A 17053-nucleotide genomic window follows, 5' to 3' on the forward strand; every position below is an offset into this window, starting at 1 on the left:
GTGGACAAAGTGTCCAAACGGCCACAGTGCTGGAAGCTGTGTGGATCATAAATCTGTTTACACAAAGCTGAAACGTTAAATGAATCCTATATTCATCCCTGACTTTACCATAGATTTAGCTTTTAGAGGACCTTGACCTTAACAGTTTTCAGCGTGCAAAATCTTGTGTGTGCAATTTATCTCTTTGCTTTGATTTTAAGTTTGTATTTACATCTGTTTTCCATGTCTGTAATACAGGGTGCATTGCTGTCATTGGGTTTATCTGGCATTTTTTTTTTTGATTAGCTAAGCACTATAGTTGTGTGTCTTTCTCTGAGGCTAAAGTGAAGTCCTGTTGTATCTACTTGTAAGGAAGACAGGGCTGTGTCAGTGTGACTCATTACGAATAACTGAAGCCTGGAGCTGCAGCTGTAATCCAAGCTTCTGGGGGCTTTCAGGCTAGGAGCACGCTAGGCAGAATCACCAGTGTTGTGGAAAACGCTAGAGTTTTTGCCCATATTGAAAGTCTATGAACCGTATGAAAACAATCATAAATGTGCGTTTTTCAAAACTTGCTGCATATTTCAAAAAGCTTGTAAAATGCACATAATTATTTCATTGTAGACACAGAGGACTGCGTTTTTACAAGCATTTTTATTAAATATGATACTGTATTTTACTCCATTGAATAAGGAAAACTATTGGAAAAACGCAAACGCATGAAAAGGGCATACGAAATGCACCAAAAAATATAGAAATGCAGAAACCGCATTTTTTTCAAGATTCTTTATCTTTCATAAGAAAACCTCATATATAATAATTTGCAAGTGTCCCTGCGTCCTGTCCGTGTGTCAGTGTTTTTGCGCTACTGCACATGTCCTGCACTGACAGCCGTTGGGACAGGGCCGGGTGGGTGTGGCGGGTGTGTGTGAGCGCAGCGGGCTTATGCATGTGCGCTGTGATGCTGCAGCGAGGACTGACCTAGAGCCCATTTGTAAACGTGCTTAGGTCGCATAGTACAGAAGAAAACTCACTGCATCACAGAATGGCATACAGAGATAAGAAAGGTTGACAGCTAACCAGTACTGTCTATTGCTGACATTGAAAGGATACAATATGCTCGGCAATCCACATATGATCATAAAAAGGTGTCATACATAAGGTCAAAATTTTATTCAGTTAAGGGAAAATGAAGAAACCGCCTGTTTGTTTACTGCCTGATGTGCTCCCAGTCTCAAGGTTGCTTGGAGTGCTGTCCACTGGGTACAGATGATAAATTCATGGTTAATGTGATGCAAATAATTCCATCTTGCATGCAGATTGTATGCCTTTTGGAGGTGGGTCAGTCCAAATTGCCAGGAAATGCATTTGACTGGGCCAATTCTGAGCTGCATGCAAGCCTGAATCATTTGCATCTCATTGACCATCTTGTCTGCTTAACATTTTAAGCAACCACTGAAGTATAGCTTTTATGTTGTGCATCATTTAAATTAAATAAACATAAAGCAGTGTGTTAAGAGGTTGTTGTGTAATTGGTGACTGTGTGATTATATTCTATTACATGCCTGTTTTCTCTCGTTGCTAGATAACTGCCCTAACACAGCGAGCTCAGGATTCCGAGGCTTTGCTCACTGACATTCAGCAGACTTTCTCTTTAGCAAAAAGAAGTATACAGGAGCAAATGGTAATTTTCGTAGAATGGAAAAATCATAACTAGGCAGATAGATGGAAACTGTAATCCTACGGCAAGCATGGTCTGTGCTCTAACCCCCCGAGAGCATGCAGATATATTTATTATGGTTTTATTCATAGAGGTCTCCCTTTTCTCCACCAACAATTCTGACATGCTGCTATCATTTTTCTGAGCAAGATGACCCTATAGCAAATCTCTGTACCATGCCATGCATAGTTGGCAAGAGTAAGAGCAGATGGATCTTCATGGTTTTTCATTAATTGAACAGTATGGTGGCGTAGTGGTTAGAACTCTCTTCAGTGGGTTCCCGGTTCAAAACCCTATCTGCATGGAGTTTGTATGTTCTCCCTGTGTCTGTGTGGGTTTCCTTCAGGCACTTGTTTCCTCCCACACCCCAAAAACATACAGACAAGTTAATTGGCTTCCCTCTAAATTGGCAGTAAATTACGATACATACACTACACAACATATGACTTATGCTTCATGATTGCTATAGTTGATTACAGTATTGTTCAGAGTCTGAAGTGTGGCTCGCCTCATAGAGCTGTGACCAAGCCTTGCAGAAAGTTAGACTGCAATAAGTAGGCAAAGCTTAATATATGGGTAGGATAAGTCAAAGAACACCATATGCGATCAACAGACTACCGATATATTGCATACTGAGTGGGTTTTTTTGTGCAGCAGGAACCAATATTATCTCGTAGCACTGTCCCTCCCATGCCAATATTATAAGTATGGTCAGCTCAAAAAACATTGTATTTGGTTGTATGATGTGTGGCCAAGTTGAAAGCTGTCAGGAAATTGTAGATGTTTGCTTTGAGTAAGTATTCATAGCCTTCCTTTGAATTCCAGGGTGTGCTTACACAATCACGGGAGCAGGTCTCTGAGGAGTTGACTAGACTGCAAAAGGACAATGAGAGTCTTCAAGGAAAGCATAGCTTGCATGTATCACTGCAGCAAGCCGAGAACTTCATCCTACCTGAAACTGTTGAGGTAACTGCTTTTGTTTTGTTTGTTTTTGCTACTTCCATGCTATATTGCAGCTGTTACTGCAGGGTTTATTAGACACATTTTCAAGAGGTGTCAGGAGGTTTTGTCTGTAGGACCCTCAGTGTGGATGTGATTGGAACGTGTATGCATATCCCACTTATAATTCCAATCATGCAACAAGAATAAAAAGTGTGTGCTCCTTTTGAACTACACTCCTGCTATAGATTTACAAGGTTGTACAGTTGGTGGTGACTGAGAATATCTATGTCAGTCATTTGCAATATTTTCCAGGCCTCAGCACCTGTAGTGCCTTGGTTATTTTTTTTCCAAAGCTCCCCTGAGCTTAGTGGCTGTCCGGTATATCCCCGATCATTGATGCAAGCCAACATTTGTTTCACCATGCCCATTAGCCTCAGTCGTTTTCAGACTTCTCCAGTGTATCCCTTGCTTCGCCATTACACCCACTGTTCCATCACTATGGTGCTTCACTTAGTTTGGTAACTACCCTTAGCTCCCTTTTATTATATCCAATAAGCTAGTTCAGAGGAGCCCAGTGTAGTCTAGCGTTCTGGTATAGATGTAATACAATTATATAGGAGAGGCATATAGGCGTACCTCTCCTGAAGTAGTAAGGACAACCCCGAGTAACTGGAAGGTATTTTAATTTAGCACTAAAAGGACAGCCTGTTTCATGGGTCTCTGCCCTCTTCTGCTCTGCCCTTTCCTAAAATGGTGCCTGTAAGTTCTGGGCGCAGCAAACGTGAGCACCGCTAAGTCCAATATCTCCACTATAGTGCTTTCCCACAGAGCTCCCACTTGTGTATCTCCCTTGCACTCCTCTCCTAGTACCACTCCTTAGTACTCCCTTCATTATTGTGCTACGCCACAGGCAGACCCTGGCATTATAGTGCTTGCCCTCCGTGCCCCCATTATCAAAGTGCTCGTTCACAGCATCCCCATTACTGTTCTCCTTCACAAAGCCTCTGTTATATGCCTTCTTCACAGTGCTCCATAGTGCCCTGTTATCATAATACCACCCATAGTACACCAGTAGTGCTGCCCTTGTTGCAGCTGCCATTTAATCCCTCTACCCTGTGCACAGTAGTGCTTGCAAAGAAGCATGCTGAGTTATAATACTCACGTGTCTATGCTTCCTCGCAGTCTATTCCCGGGCACATGCACTACCTTAAAGAGACTCTGAAGTCTCCAAAATGAAGTCTTTACTTTAAAAACCTCTTCAACATAATTGCCCCTCCTAAAACGCTGCATTCCCACGGCTGAAAATTCAATTAATCACCCCTTCCTCCCCAGGCAAAATCTACAACTTTCTTGTTCGTGGATTTTGCTGCTCGGGGAGGCAGAGCTTTTGAGCTGTAGCTCTGCCTCGATGCGCGTCAATCAGCGCTGATCACCGCCTCTCCCCCGCCCCTCTTAGTGAAAGAAGACTGAGAGGGGGGAGGAGAGGCGGTGATCCGCACTGATAAACGCATGTAGAGGCAGAGCTGCAGCTCAAAGCTCTGTCTCTATGTGGAAAGAGCCCCACGATGTGCCCCAGGGAGTTTGGGGTGATTTATGGAGTTTTCAGCCTCGGGGATGTAGCGTTTTAGGAGGGGCAATAATATTAGAGGTTTTTAAAGTAAAAACCATTTTTTTGGAGACTTCATAGTCTCTCTCTTCTCAGTCATGCTGAGCCAATGGTCATGCGACTGTTGCGTCACATGACCATCTGTTAAAAAATGCCACCGATTCATACAGGTTTTTATCAGAACAAGTGTTGTGGTAGCTTCAATATGATGTATGGGAATTGTAGAATCACTGGATTTTAGCCTTATATCTCTAGGACAAAGATCCATCTGAATAACATATTATTTTCTTTACTCTTATCACTTTAACCTGCAGGAGCTAAATGAACTAGTCTTGAAATATCGGGGAGATATTATTAGTGTCAGAACTGCGTCAGACCACCTCGAAGAAAAACTGAAAGCAGAAATATTATTCTTAAAGGAGCAGATTCAAGCTGAACAGTGTCAAAAAGAAAATATAGAAGAAACTCTACAGATTGAAATAGAGAATTGTAAAGAGGAAATAGGTACGAATGTAATAGTTTCCACTTTTATGGATCAACTACCTATTAAGAAAGATGTTTCTCAGAGAGTAGACTAACAGTTTATTTTACATACACAATTGTAAAACATTTTTCTGTGTTTTTGTCTAATCCAATTTTTACCAGTTTACTCATAGCGCCATGAGTAAGGTTCGAATACACAGAGAAGTAGTACCTGTGGTCTGGAGCTCAAAAGTAGCTGCACACATTAGGTGCCATACTTTCCCATTGTCTTATTTCCAAACCAACCTAAAGTGGAGCCGAATTCAGTATATTTACCTAATTTCCTATGGGAGCAATTAATGCCACACAAAAAAACACAGTATTTTTTTATATGTAAAAAATGCATTTTAGCCTAACTAAAAAAAAAAAATACAGCAGAGTCCCAATTCAAGAAACACTGAAGCGAGATAAAATCAATGCGTTTAAGTTTTATTAATGTTAAGCACTATAGCTAGTGCTAAAACACTGCATCCCGCGGCAAAACGAGGGGTTTAAAAACCCCAAATCCTCTGCAAATTCCACAACTTTTTTTATGTGAATTTTGCCACCCATGGAGGCAGAGCTTTGGGCTGTAGCTCTGCCTCCATTCGTGTCAATCCCTGCGGGTCTCCGCCTCTCCCCCGCCCCTCTCTGTGAAGGAAGATGAAGAGGGGCTGGGAGAGGTGGCGATCAGCAGGGATTGACACGTGTAGAGGCAGAACTACAGCCCTAAGCTCTGCCTCAATCAGGAAGCACTCCCTGCAGTTTGCACAGGGGATTTGGGGGTATAACACCCCCGTTTTGCCGCTGGGATGCGGCGTTTTAGTACTAGTTATAGTGCTTAACAGTAATAAAAGTTAAAAGCATTGATTTTATCTTGCTTCAGAGTCTCTTTAACTGAAACTCAGACATCCGGCAGTCTCAGCTAACCGGCATGCCTGGTGGGGGACAATGTTCCTAACGAACTTTGCAAGTGGTGCGCAGCGGAAGCTACTTATGAATCCTCACATGCAGCCCTCTTCACTTCCTGCAGCTACTAGCTGCTTTGCAAGGTCCTTGTATGGCTCATGAGGTCACGTGACATATTGGAGCCATGCAGGGAGGATGCCGCAAAAAAGCTGGGAGCTGCAAGAAATGAAGCGAAAGGTTGGCCAGACTGTTTGTAAGTAGCTTCTGCTGCACACCACTCTGAATCAGTTGGGGGGAGGTTAGTGCAACCGCCAAAAACGCATTTCCGGCATTAGGCAGTCCCCACCTGTGCCAGATGAATAAGACTCTACTTTAATTCAAATTTACAGCTTTGGCTACACCCCTTTTCTGTCCTCAGTGACTGTGAAATATGATTGATTCAAATTACATTTACTTTAGACTGAGTACAGTAAGGTAAACAAACATCAACTTGTGAGCAAACAGCACTACCTAGTGGTAAGCTGCAAAAATAACATGCTAAAACAGTTGTAGCTGAAGAAAGGTATTGTGATACTGAGGTCTGATCTATAAGCTGCTGTATTTCATGATTCTGATCTGCATAGCTCATTGGGAAAGGCAGTACTGCTTATTAAGAATTGTTATGCTTATTGCTGTATTTCCCTCTTTTTTTCTTTTCTTTGATACTTTATGTTCTGTCTTTTATCCATCCCTTTTCCCGTCTATCTGCTCACTTTGCAGACATCTTAGAAGGTAGGATCTTCCTGTCCATTTTGATTCAGATTGCTAGGTGTCATGTTTGTATGGTTAACATTCTTCTATTAATCAGGCATTTTCAATGTGTGCTACAGCCATGTTTATATATGTGGATGCCAGATGTTACTCCTGACACACAGATTGATAGGGGATAGCGTTGCGTTATAAAAGGGAACATTTCTAGAAATGTCTCTTTTTGTTCTCCTTTATAATTGTGAAAATAAGTTAAATATAGGCAGATGGTCAATACTTCCCATGAGGCAGTAATGCATGATACAACCAAATTGTTTTACTATTCAATTAATTCATGGATTGTATAGAAAAATTGATTTTATAGTAATTCAATAAAGTTCCTGACTGGATATGGTTAAAATTTCTCTTAACGTGATCTGTGGCGCTGTACAGAATAAGAAACAAACATGGGGCACATAACAATAAACAATTGTGTACACAACATAGACACGTGTACATAATACAGCATTAGTAGACCTAGTATTTACAGTGATAAATGGAACACGATAAACAAATGTATATTAAACGCTATGACACAAATGGCGAGAGCCTTTCTCTTTAAGCAGAAAAATGTGTTTATATTTTTTCCTCTCATACTGGTCTGGATGATGTGTACAGTTTTGTAATACCATTTGTTTTGTATGCTTGTGTTCCATGAGAGCTGTTATACTGTGGTTGTGGTGTAACATTTGAATGGTAGTTATATTACCCATCTGTAACTGACATTTTGTTTTTTTGCAGCATCAATATCAAGTTTGAAACTAGAGCTGGACAGAATCAAAGTAGAAAAGGAGCAGGTATGAAAATTGTGCTTCCAGGAATTTGTTGTTAACAAACTAGCATGTTATTTAAAGCCATGATCAACTCATGTCAAGTAACTGACTTGTGAAATGCATGAATAGGAGCCCAGCCATAGTAGGAACACAATCCACTAATCAGCAGGAGCACCTCCCACAGAAAACGTACTCCCTGGTCCTAATTCAATAAACAGGTTTTTATTTTGGAGATTTACTGTACTTATAAAGAAACTCCGACCAAGAACTGAACTGTATCCCAATCAGTAGCTGATACCCCCTTTTACATGAGAAATCTATTCCTTTTCACAAACAGACCATCAGGGGGCGCTGTATGACTGATATTGTGGTGACACCCCTCCCACAAAGAAATTCTGAATACATACTCTTGGCAGTTTCCTGTCAGTGAACCCTGTTGCATTGTGGGAAATAGCTGTTTACAGCTGTTTCCAACTGCTAAAACAGCAAGCAGCAGCTACATCACTTGCCAGCAGTAAAAATGTCACCATGTGATGTCAGAATATAAATCAGGGATTTAAAATATTTTACAATGGGCAAACACTGACTAAATCATTTATACATAATTATTGTAAAAATAAAGCACTTTTTTATTACATTATTTTCACTGGAGTACCTCTTTAATATTCCACACTATTCAATATGTAAAATACTTGAAGTAAAACCAAGCAGTGCTCTGTTATGTAGTTTCTTAAATGCTGTGCTTGTGCACATGTGGTGTGTATGATTACTGGGACCTAAAAAAATGATTTTAGATTAGTTTCCAGCAATGTCTGAAAATAACTGTTTAGTAACTTTATGGTAGCGTGTTTTTTTTTTTGTTTTTTTTTTCATTTATCAGGAATTTACAGAAGTTATGTAAATCTGGAGTTTGACGTGCCACTTTACTCCAGTCATATTGCATGTCTGTTGTCAGGCAGCATAATACCTGTTAACTGTATCATTGCAGCTAGAGGCTACCTTACAAGAAAAGACAAAAGAGCTTCAAGAGATTCAAGATCTCAGAACCTCCTTGGAAGATCAGCTTAGGAAAGAGACAACCAGCAAGGTGAATGCAGCATGAACACATTTCATCGTGAAAATATAACAATTATTGTATGTGTGTATTATAAATCCATCAGGGAAATTTGGGCACTTGCAGCCAAAAGCAAACTTGGGTGCTGCATAGACCACAATAGCAATTGTGGCTATAGCGGTGCCCAGTGGACAATTTGAGCAAGGGAGGTGATGCGTGTAGCCAAAGTGCCGAGGCAGCAGAAGGACCAAAAGCACCAGAGATTGTGCTGTAGATGGCGACGGTGTGGCTACGTTGTCAGGTTCGTGTTAGGAGGTGGGGTCGGTAAATGTTTGGCTTAGACAGCTGTAGGTTACCGTATTTTGGCTTAGATAGTGGTAGGTCAGTGTTAGGTGTGGATAGAGGGAGGGGTTAGTGTGAGAGAAAGCTTAGGTGAAGTGGTAGTGGCTTCACCCGGTGCCCACATTTCCCTGACACCCTTTTTTCATAGACACATATACATACATACATACATACATACATACATACATACATACATACATACATACATACATACATACATACATACATACAAACCGTTTGGCATTGGACAAATGTTAAGTGAGGATGCTTCCAAGAGTAATGCAACTATTTTATTTATTTTTTTATTTAAACCTTTATAAGCTACATAAACATGACAAAAACAACTAATTATTTGTAGTGATCACTGTTTCTTTTAAACCCGCATCAGTTCTCTGTTCTCCCAGGTACACTTGCACACACTTAAGCATTTTGCAAGCATACGGTCCAGTGAATGATTAAACAATTATACCAGGTAGGTACTGAGATCAGCAAGATAATATGTTGGTTAAAACACAATCGTTAACTGAAACAAAATCAGGTTTGGAAGAAAATTATTGGGATCAGTATAAAGTGTTTTCTGCTGCCAAGGTCACTGAATATAGTGCAGTGTAACAAGATCTGACTTGCATGGTTGTAAGACTGCTGATGCAGTAAGACCACCCTGTGTCCTGCTGCTGTGCTTAAATTGTCTCAGAAGCGAACATTTCAAGGGAGCACCTGCTGCACTTCTGCAGAAACAAATAGAAACCCTGAAGAGTGAAAAAGCAGAGTTTAGGAGGAAACTGTGCAGCCAAAGAGATACATTATGCTGACTTTCCTGTACACTCAATAGATGTCCAGTGGCAGTTAATTCATACCTGACAGAAACCAGTTGGAACACCAGCCTACAGTCCATAGTAGCCAGCTTAGAAGTGTTGTGTATGGGAAACTTGAAGCCAGCAAGCCTACTGCTGATTTCGTAACAGATAATCTACTTGTGAATGCATGTAACAGAGGAAAGTATGTGTGCAGACAAATGGCAATCTGTACTCTGAACTGGTGTAAACTCGGTCCTAAGCTGAAGTTTAATATTCAGATGACAATAATGTTGTGGTAGTAATTTGTCACTAGTTAATATCCAGCCATGGGACTAGGACAAGAAGATTTTGGTTACAAAAAACAAAAACAAATGTACCTCTGCCTAAGGGAGCTAAGGGAGCTTTGTGTCTCCATCTTCATGCGCTGCACATGAAGCCGTTCAACCCAGCCGCAGTGATGTTGCGAATTCCTGGCTGCCGCAATGCATGCCAGAAGATGTAAATACAATACAGTGGCTAGGAAATCCAAGAGAATGTTGTAAAGAAAAAAAAAAGTCCATTTAAATTCACTCCAGAATTTCACAGTGATTTTAGCAGTCTTTCAAAGCTTCTTGTAAGCAAGACAGAAATGATATTGACAGATTAATCACAATACCTCTAACTAGGCAACTTTTACTCAAAATATCTTGGCGTTCTCCCCTAATAAAGGTGTAATTCCATTAAATCTCAGGGAGGTGTGGCATCATGACTTCATACCATTCTGGTGCAATCCACAAGGGCATATGTGACTTGAGATACAGCAAACCCACAAAACGTAGCCTAGATGACAAATACTTCAGTATTTTCCAGCTCTACTGTCTGCAGTAAAAACCAAAGTGATCTTGAGATAGCACTTTACATTCTACAGTAGTCTGTCATCCAGCACCGACGGGGATCTGCTGATGCTGGATAAGTGTGCTTTCTGGTTGCTTGGGATTCCTTGTTAAAAATAGGCCTAGCTAATACAGTACTATACTCCACTCTGTGTGTGTGTATATATGTGTATATATATATATATATATATATATATATATATATATATATATATATATATATATATATATATATATATATATATATCATGAACTCTGTATTAAATGTGAAGATACAGTAAATTAAAGTACGGTATATTAACTTTAGGGGAGCCATGGAACTCAGTCTTTAGAGAGGAACTTCAGCCTAAACAAACATACTGTCATTATTTACATTAGTTATGTTAATTAAAATAGGTAATATAATTAACCTTAATCTTAACCACTCAGTTTTAAAAGAACAGTCAAATGTTTGTGATGTCATGAGGGCAGCCATCTTTTTGGTTGAAAGGTGACAGGGAGCATGAGACACAGTTCCAACTGTCCTGTGTCCTGATCACCCCTCCCAGTTGCTAGGCAACGAGAACATCATCATCAGAAAGCCCATCATGCTTTGCACAGTATCAGGGGAAAATGCCCGGGCAGTTTTCTTTGATGGGGCAGAGCTTAGCTTCTATGCAGCTAAAAATTAAGCTTGGGTAAGAAAAACAGTTTTGATGCTGTGAAACTGTTAAAGAAACTCTAAGCTTTTTCAGTGCTTCTGAGTAGATTTTTAGTATGGAGGTCAACTTTAAACACGGAAGAGCCACAAACCGCCTAAGAAGTTGGGCTTTACCATTTGAGTACTGCTGGTGATTTGTGCTAGTTAGTTGTTTCAGCTAAACAGGACTCTACTGCATTAGCCAATTACCATAAGGTATTTTTTGTAAACATCAAGTGATGCTCGCCAGCCAATGAGAGAGTTTCAGAATATCTTGCTGTCTTATGTTTGATAAAATTAGTCTGCTTCTCTGTACTTACGATAGTAAATTTCCCTGTGACTGTTTTATAGACCAGCCTGGAGCAGCTTTTGTTTGAAGAGAAGAATAAAGCTCAGAGGCTGCAGACTGAGTTGGATGTTAGTGAACAAGTGCAGAGAGACTTTGTAAAGTTATCCCAGACTTTGCAGGTAAAGACAAATATATTGCAATTTGTTTTAATCTGTCTTTTAGTGCCTTAGTCATTAACAATAATGTTCATTGTTAAAGAAAGAAATATAAGTACACATACTTTATACATTTACAGTGATGTGAAAAACTATTTGCCCCCTTCCTGATTTCTTGTTCATTTGCACCTTTGTCACACTTAGAGACACTGAAGCGAAAAAAAAAATGATGATATTATGATTTGTATGTGTAGCACAGCTAAGAAATAAAACATTAAGATCAGATACATCAGTGTAATTGTTTCCAGTACAGGAAGAGTTGAGAAACTCCAGTTGTTATCTCTATGTAAACAAGCCCTTAAGCTCTCCGACTAAGTTAAGGTCCGTACACACGCCGGACTGGAGGCAACGACGGGTCCGTCGTCACCTCCCACTGGGTGGGCGTTCCAACGACAGTCCGGCGTGTGTACGCACTGTCGGCGGACTGATATGGCTGCTTCTGAGCGATCCGCCGGGCGGATCGCTCAGAAACCGCCGTATCAGCCCGCCGACAGTGCGTGCACACGCCGGACTGTCGTTGGAACGCCCACCCAGTGGGAGGTGACGACGGACCCGTCGTTGCCTCCAGTCCGGCGTGTGTACGGACCTTTAGTCGTGGAGAGGGCTGTTATCTGACTTTTTATTATCTCAACTGTCCTGGATTACCGTATATACTCGCATATAAACCGAATTTTTCAGCACAAAATATGTGCTGAAAAGTCCCCCCTTCGGCTTATATGCGAGGCAGCAGTCAGTAACTCCCCATATCTCTGTGCCCCCATGCCCCCGAGTGCAGTAGTGAGCTGATTACGCTGTCCCGATCTGTGCAGCATTGCAGGCACAGCCGCTTTGATGATTTCACTCCCTGCCGGAAACTTTCAATTGCTTCTTAATTGCTGCGTCCCCACAGCCAGGCTGTGCTGTGCTATGTGTCTGGACCTGTGTTGTGTGACAGGCGGCTGAACACTGATTATACTCAGATCTGTATACGCTATGCTTGCAGCTCACTACAATGTCAGAAGCACTCGTAGTGAGCTACAAGCACAGCCGTATACATCTCCGAGCATAATCAGTGTTCAGCCGCTTATTACACAACACGAGTCCCGACGTAACAGCACACAGCCTCGCTGCGAGGAATGTAGCAATAAAGGAACAAGTTTACCGGCTGCAGGGGGAGGGAGGGGAGGAGAGCGAGTGAAGGATACGAGCACATACCAAAAGAATCTTCTACACTACATCTCCCTGCATGCTTTGCTGTGTTCTGCACATGTGCGGTAGGACGCAAGAGTTCTGGATGGAAGAAAGTGAAGTGCAGATGGAGATGTAATGTAAAGAGGAGATAAAGGATGGATGGAAGTGATTTATGGGAGAAGTTACATTCTTTGAAGTTCCAGGGGAGGAAATTAGTGCCCTGGTGAGTCCAGTTTAACAGATAATCCTTTGTTTATTTTTTGTTTATCTAATTAGTCATTCAGGAGACTCACAATTAAATGCACTGCTAAGCTTGCTGGTGTCTGCAGAACATCCATTTACATTGCTGAATATTTCTAAAGCAAAGTTCTGAGGGGCACTGACAATTAGCAGACATCTGGCTATGGGGAGGGGGGCTGCTTCATGCTGAGGGTCAGCTGCATGACATAAGGCTCATACATGTTTTAAATAATTGTTATTTATTATGCTTATTAATTCATGATTGTTTTGGGCAGTAGTTTAAGAACAACTGATGTACAGACATTCTATTCACCTCCATGTTTGGAAGGCAGCGCTTATTTGCGAGTCAATCACTTTTTCCTGATTTTTGAGGGAAAAGTGGGTACCTCGGCTTATATGCGGGTCGGCTTATATGCGAGTATATACGGTATTTACTTTTCCTCTGCTAGAGGAGAGGTCATTACTTTACAGACTGCTCTGAAAGACTCATTTTGAATGCTGAGTGTTGTGTAATGTGCACATATTATAGAATGATGCAATGTTAGAAAAAACACTATATACCTGAAAATAAAAGTATGAGAATATTTTCTTTGCTGCTAATCTTCTAGTAATTATTCATAGTACACAAACAATTCACTATATCATATTTTTTTTTTCGCTTCAGTGTCTCTTTAAATGTTTCTGCTCATCAAAAACCGTTAACTATTAGTCAAAGATAACATCATTGAACACAAAATGCAGTTTTAAATGATGGTTTTTATTATTTAGTGAGAAAAAAACTCAAAACCTACATGGCCCTGTGTGAAAAAGAAATTGCACCCTGAACCTAATAACTGGTTGGGCCACCCTTAGCAGCAATAACTGCAATCAAGCGTGTGCGATAACTTGCAACGAGTCTTTTACAGCGCTCTGGCGGAATTTTGGCCCACTCATCTTAGAAGAATTGTTGTCATTCAGCTTTATTTGAGGGTTTTCTAGCATGAACCACCTTTTTAAGGTCATGCCACAACATCTCAATAGGATTCAGGTCAGGACTTTGACTAGGCCACTCCAAAGTCTTCATTTTGTTTTTCCTTCAGCCATTCAGAGGTGGATTTGCTGGTGTGTTTTGGGTCATTGTCCTGCTGCAGCATCCAAGATCGCTTCAGCTTGAGTTGACCAACAGATGGCCGGACATTCTCCTTCAGGATTTTTTGGTAAACAGTAGAATTCATGGTTGCATCTATCACAGCAAGCCTTCCAGGTCCTGAAGCAGCAAAACAACCCCAGACCATCACACTACCACCACCATATTTTACTGTTGGTATGATGTTCTTTTGCTGAAATGCTGTTTTACTTCTACGCCAGATGTAACGGGACACGCACCTTCCAAAAAGTTCAACTTTTGTCTTGTCGGTCCACAAGGTATTTTACCAAAAGTCTTGGCAATCATTGAGATGTCTTTTAGCAAAATTGAGACGAGCCTTAATGTTCTTTTTGCTTAAAAGTGGTTTGCGCCTTGGATATCTGCCATGCAAGCCGTTTTTGTCCAGTCTCTCTCTTATGGTGGAGACGTGAACACTGACCTTAATTGAGGCAAGTGAGGCCTGCAGTTCTTTAGATGTTGTCCTGGGGTCTTTTGTGGCCTCTCGGATGAGTTTTCTCTGCGCTCTTGTGGTAATTTTGGTCGGCCGGCCGGCCACTCCTGGGAAGGTTCATCACTGTTCCATGTTTTTGCCATTTGTGGATAATGGCTCTCACTGTGGTTCGCTGGAGTCCCAAAGCTTTAGAAATGGCTTTATAACCTTTACCAGACTGATAGATCTCAATTACTTTTGTTCTCATTTGTTCCTGAATTTCTTTGGATCTTGGCATGATGTCTAGCTTTTGAGGTGCTTTTGGTCTACTTCTCTGTATCAGATAGCTCCTATTTAAGTGATTTCTTGATTGAAACAGGTGTGGCAGTAATCAGGCCTGGGGGTGACTACAGAAATTCAACTCAGGTGTGATAAACCACAGTTATTTTTTAACAAGGGGGGCAATCACTTTTTCACACAGGGCCATGTAGATTTGGAGTTTTTTTTTCTCACTAAATAATAAAAACCATCGTTTAAAACTGCATTTTGTGTTCAATTATGCTATCTTTGACTAATAGTTAATGGTTTTTAATGAGCAGAAACATTTAAGTGTGACAAACATGCAAAAGAATAAGAAATCAGGAAAGAGGTAAATAGTTTTTCACATCACTGTAATTTGCTAGAATAAAGCCTATATCACTATTATGCTTTTTGGATGCCTGAAGGTTTGCGTAGCAATGTGTTAACATTTTGGCTTGGCTTTGAGAAGGTTTTTTTCTTAATTGTCTCAGCGCTGGTTCACCAATGCTCCAAGCAGTTGATGCTGTCAGTTATATAGTTACTTAGGTTGAATAAAGGCATACGATAGACGTATAACACCAGTCTGCACGCTCACATCTCCACTACCCTATAGACAGTGGATGTTATCTGGGAAATTTCCTTTATGCAGCTCCAAAGGAAACGTATTCTTGTCATTGAAAGGAAAGGGTGTTGTTTACCATGTGTCTGGGATGTCTTGCGGATCATTTCGTTTTTGCAGGTGTTCCCATTTTATTAATTGCTCTGATTTGTTGAATTGTTTCCTCTTAGGTCCAGCTGGAGCGTATTCGGCAGACTGAGTCCTTAGAGGCCATTCGAGCTATCCTGAATGACACAAAACTGACTGACATTAATCAGCTTCCGGAAACATGACCTCTTCATGTCACCAGGATGTGAGGCTGCAACTGAGTTTTTATTTTTAAAACTCATCTTTCTAGTAACATTAATTATTATTTAACTCTTATGCCAGATCAGGGGGATGTGGCTGTATGTGAATGAGAGCACCGTATAAGGGAATAAATCATTATGCAGGTTGGAGTCTTGAGAGCAAGGAGACGAGGAATCTTTTCCATTGGGAACACTAACGAAACAACGTCACTTTGTCTGACTAAACAGAGCTGTCTCTACATTAATAAAAGTCTGTGTGTTTTGTCTCTCATTCTATTTTTGGGAAAATGAGTAGTAAATAAAATGCTTAGTAAGCATATGGAGAATATGCAACAGCATGATTGCTGCTGGTTACGACCTTCTTTTTATCCCGTCCAGTTCCATGTTTGGCTAATGAACTGCTTCTCACACGTGACTGTGCTGAGTCTCTGGCAAGGTACTGTTTATAAATGTGGCAAACTCTTCCAATGCAATATCTGTGCTGTCTTAACTTATTTACTCACTGGGGCAGGTATGGGAGAATTCTGTTTTAAAGTGGATCTGAGATGAAATTTTACTCATTGCATAATTGTGTTCCTTTCCTATTGTTTATAGGGCATTTCTCAAGCCAAATACTTTTTCTGTTTTGTTTTTATACTCTAATTCCCTATAAACTAAACAAGCCACACCCACAGGGTTTTTAGAGAGCCAAGGCACTTTCAGACAGTAGCAAGAGCTCATGGGAGCTCAGTCTGGACTGGAGGAGAGGGGGAGGTATTACTAGCCAGATATTTCAGAGGGAGGAGGGGGGAATTAAGTTTTTTTTACAGGCTGAAGATGCAGATAAGCCTGCCTCTGTGTAATGTTTACAAACAACATTGCTGCTGTCATTGTATCACAGGATGAAAAATTCATATTCTATTAAAGCTGTTTTCAGCTAGATTTGCTATGTAAACTATCTAAACTTTAGATAAGATATATAGATAAGTTACTTGTTAGTTAGTTTTTCATCTCGGATCTGCCTTAATTCACCCCAAGCGATTGCGTATTGGAGGTCTTTCTGGAGTGAACACCGGTTCAGCTCATAAATGTGTTTAAGCAACAGCTGTTCACACAGAATAGAATATGAATAAGCAAATGAACAGTGGTAAACATTCCAGTGACAGAAAATCATGCAATTGCGTTTGAAAATAGAATGCAAAGCAGCAATGATTTCTGTCTGATTTATCATAGCAACTTCCTGTGCAATAGAGGCTAATGGCTGATATTATATTACTGCAAATCTCTGATTATCACAGGATGATTGGAGTGACCATCATTTAGCAGCCAACTCTTGGCATAGATCAAGGTCTGGCTTCCTCCAGTTTGTCCATGCAGTCATTTCAGAGGATGGGCAGTGTTCAGAGAAGTGAAGATCTGTGGAAATATACAGGGCACG

The 17053-nt window shown here is 40.7% G+C and overlaps 1 protein-coding gene across 2 annotated transcripts in view; it reads left to right on the forward strand.

Moving 5' to 3' along the window:
• Positions 1 to 15902, forward strand: part of RABEP1 (rabaptin, RAB GTPase binding effector protein 1) — a 99069-nt gene extending 83167 nt beyond the window's left edge. For both annotated transcript variants that reach the window (XM_068268491.1, XM_068268492.1), the window contains exons 12-18: positions 1565 to 1663; positions 2525 to 2665; positions 4562 to 4751; positions 7185 to 7240; positions 8205 to 8303; positions 11312 to 11428; positions 15520 to 15902. In XM_068268491.1, coding sequence (XP_068124592.1) covers positions 1565 to 1663; positions 2525 to 2665; positions 4562 to 4751; positions 7185 to 7240; positions 8205 to 8303; positions 11312 to 11428; positions 15520 to 15621 — 804 coding nt within the window. In that variant the 3' untranslated portion in view covers positions 15622 to 15902. The remainder of the gene's footprint in view (positions 1 to 1564; positions 1664 to 2524; positions 2666 to 4561; positions 4752 to 7184; positions 7241 to 8204; positions 8304 to 11311; positions 11429 to 15519) is intronic.
• Positions 15903 to 17053: the final 1151 nt, after the last annotated feature.

Source organism: Hyperolius riggenbachi, chromosome 2, assembly GCF_040937935.1.
Source record: "Hyperolius riggenbachi isolate aHypRig1 chromosome 2, aHypRig1.pri, whole genome shotgun sequence".
NCBI lineage: Eukaryota > Metazoa > Chordata > Amphibia > Anura > Hyperoliidae > Hyperolius > Hyperolius riggenbachi.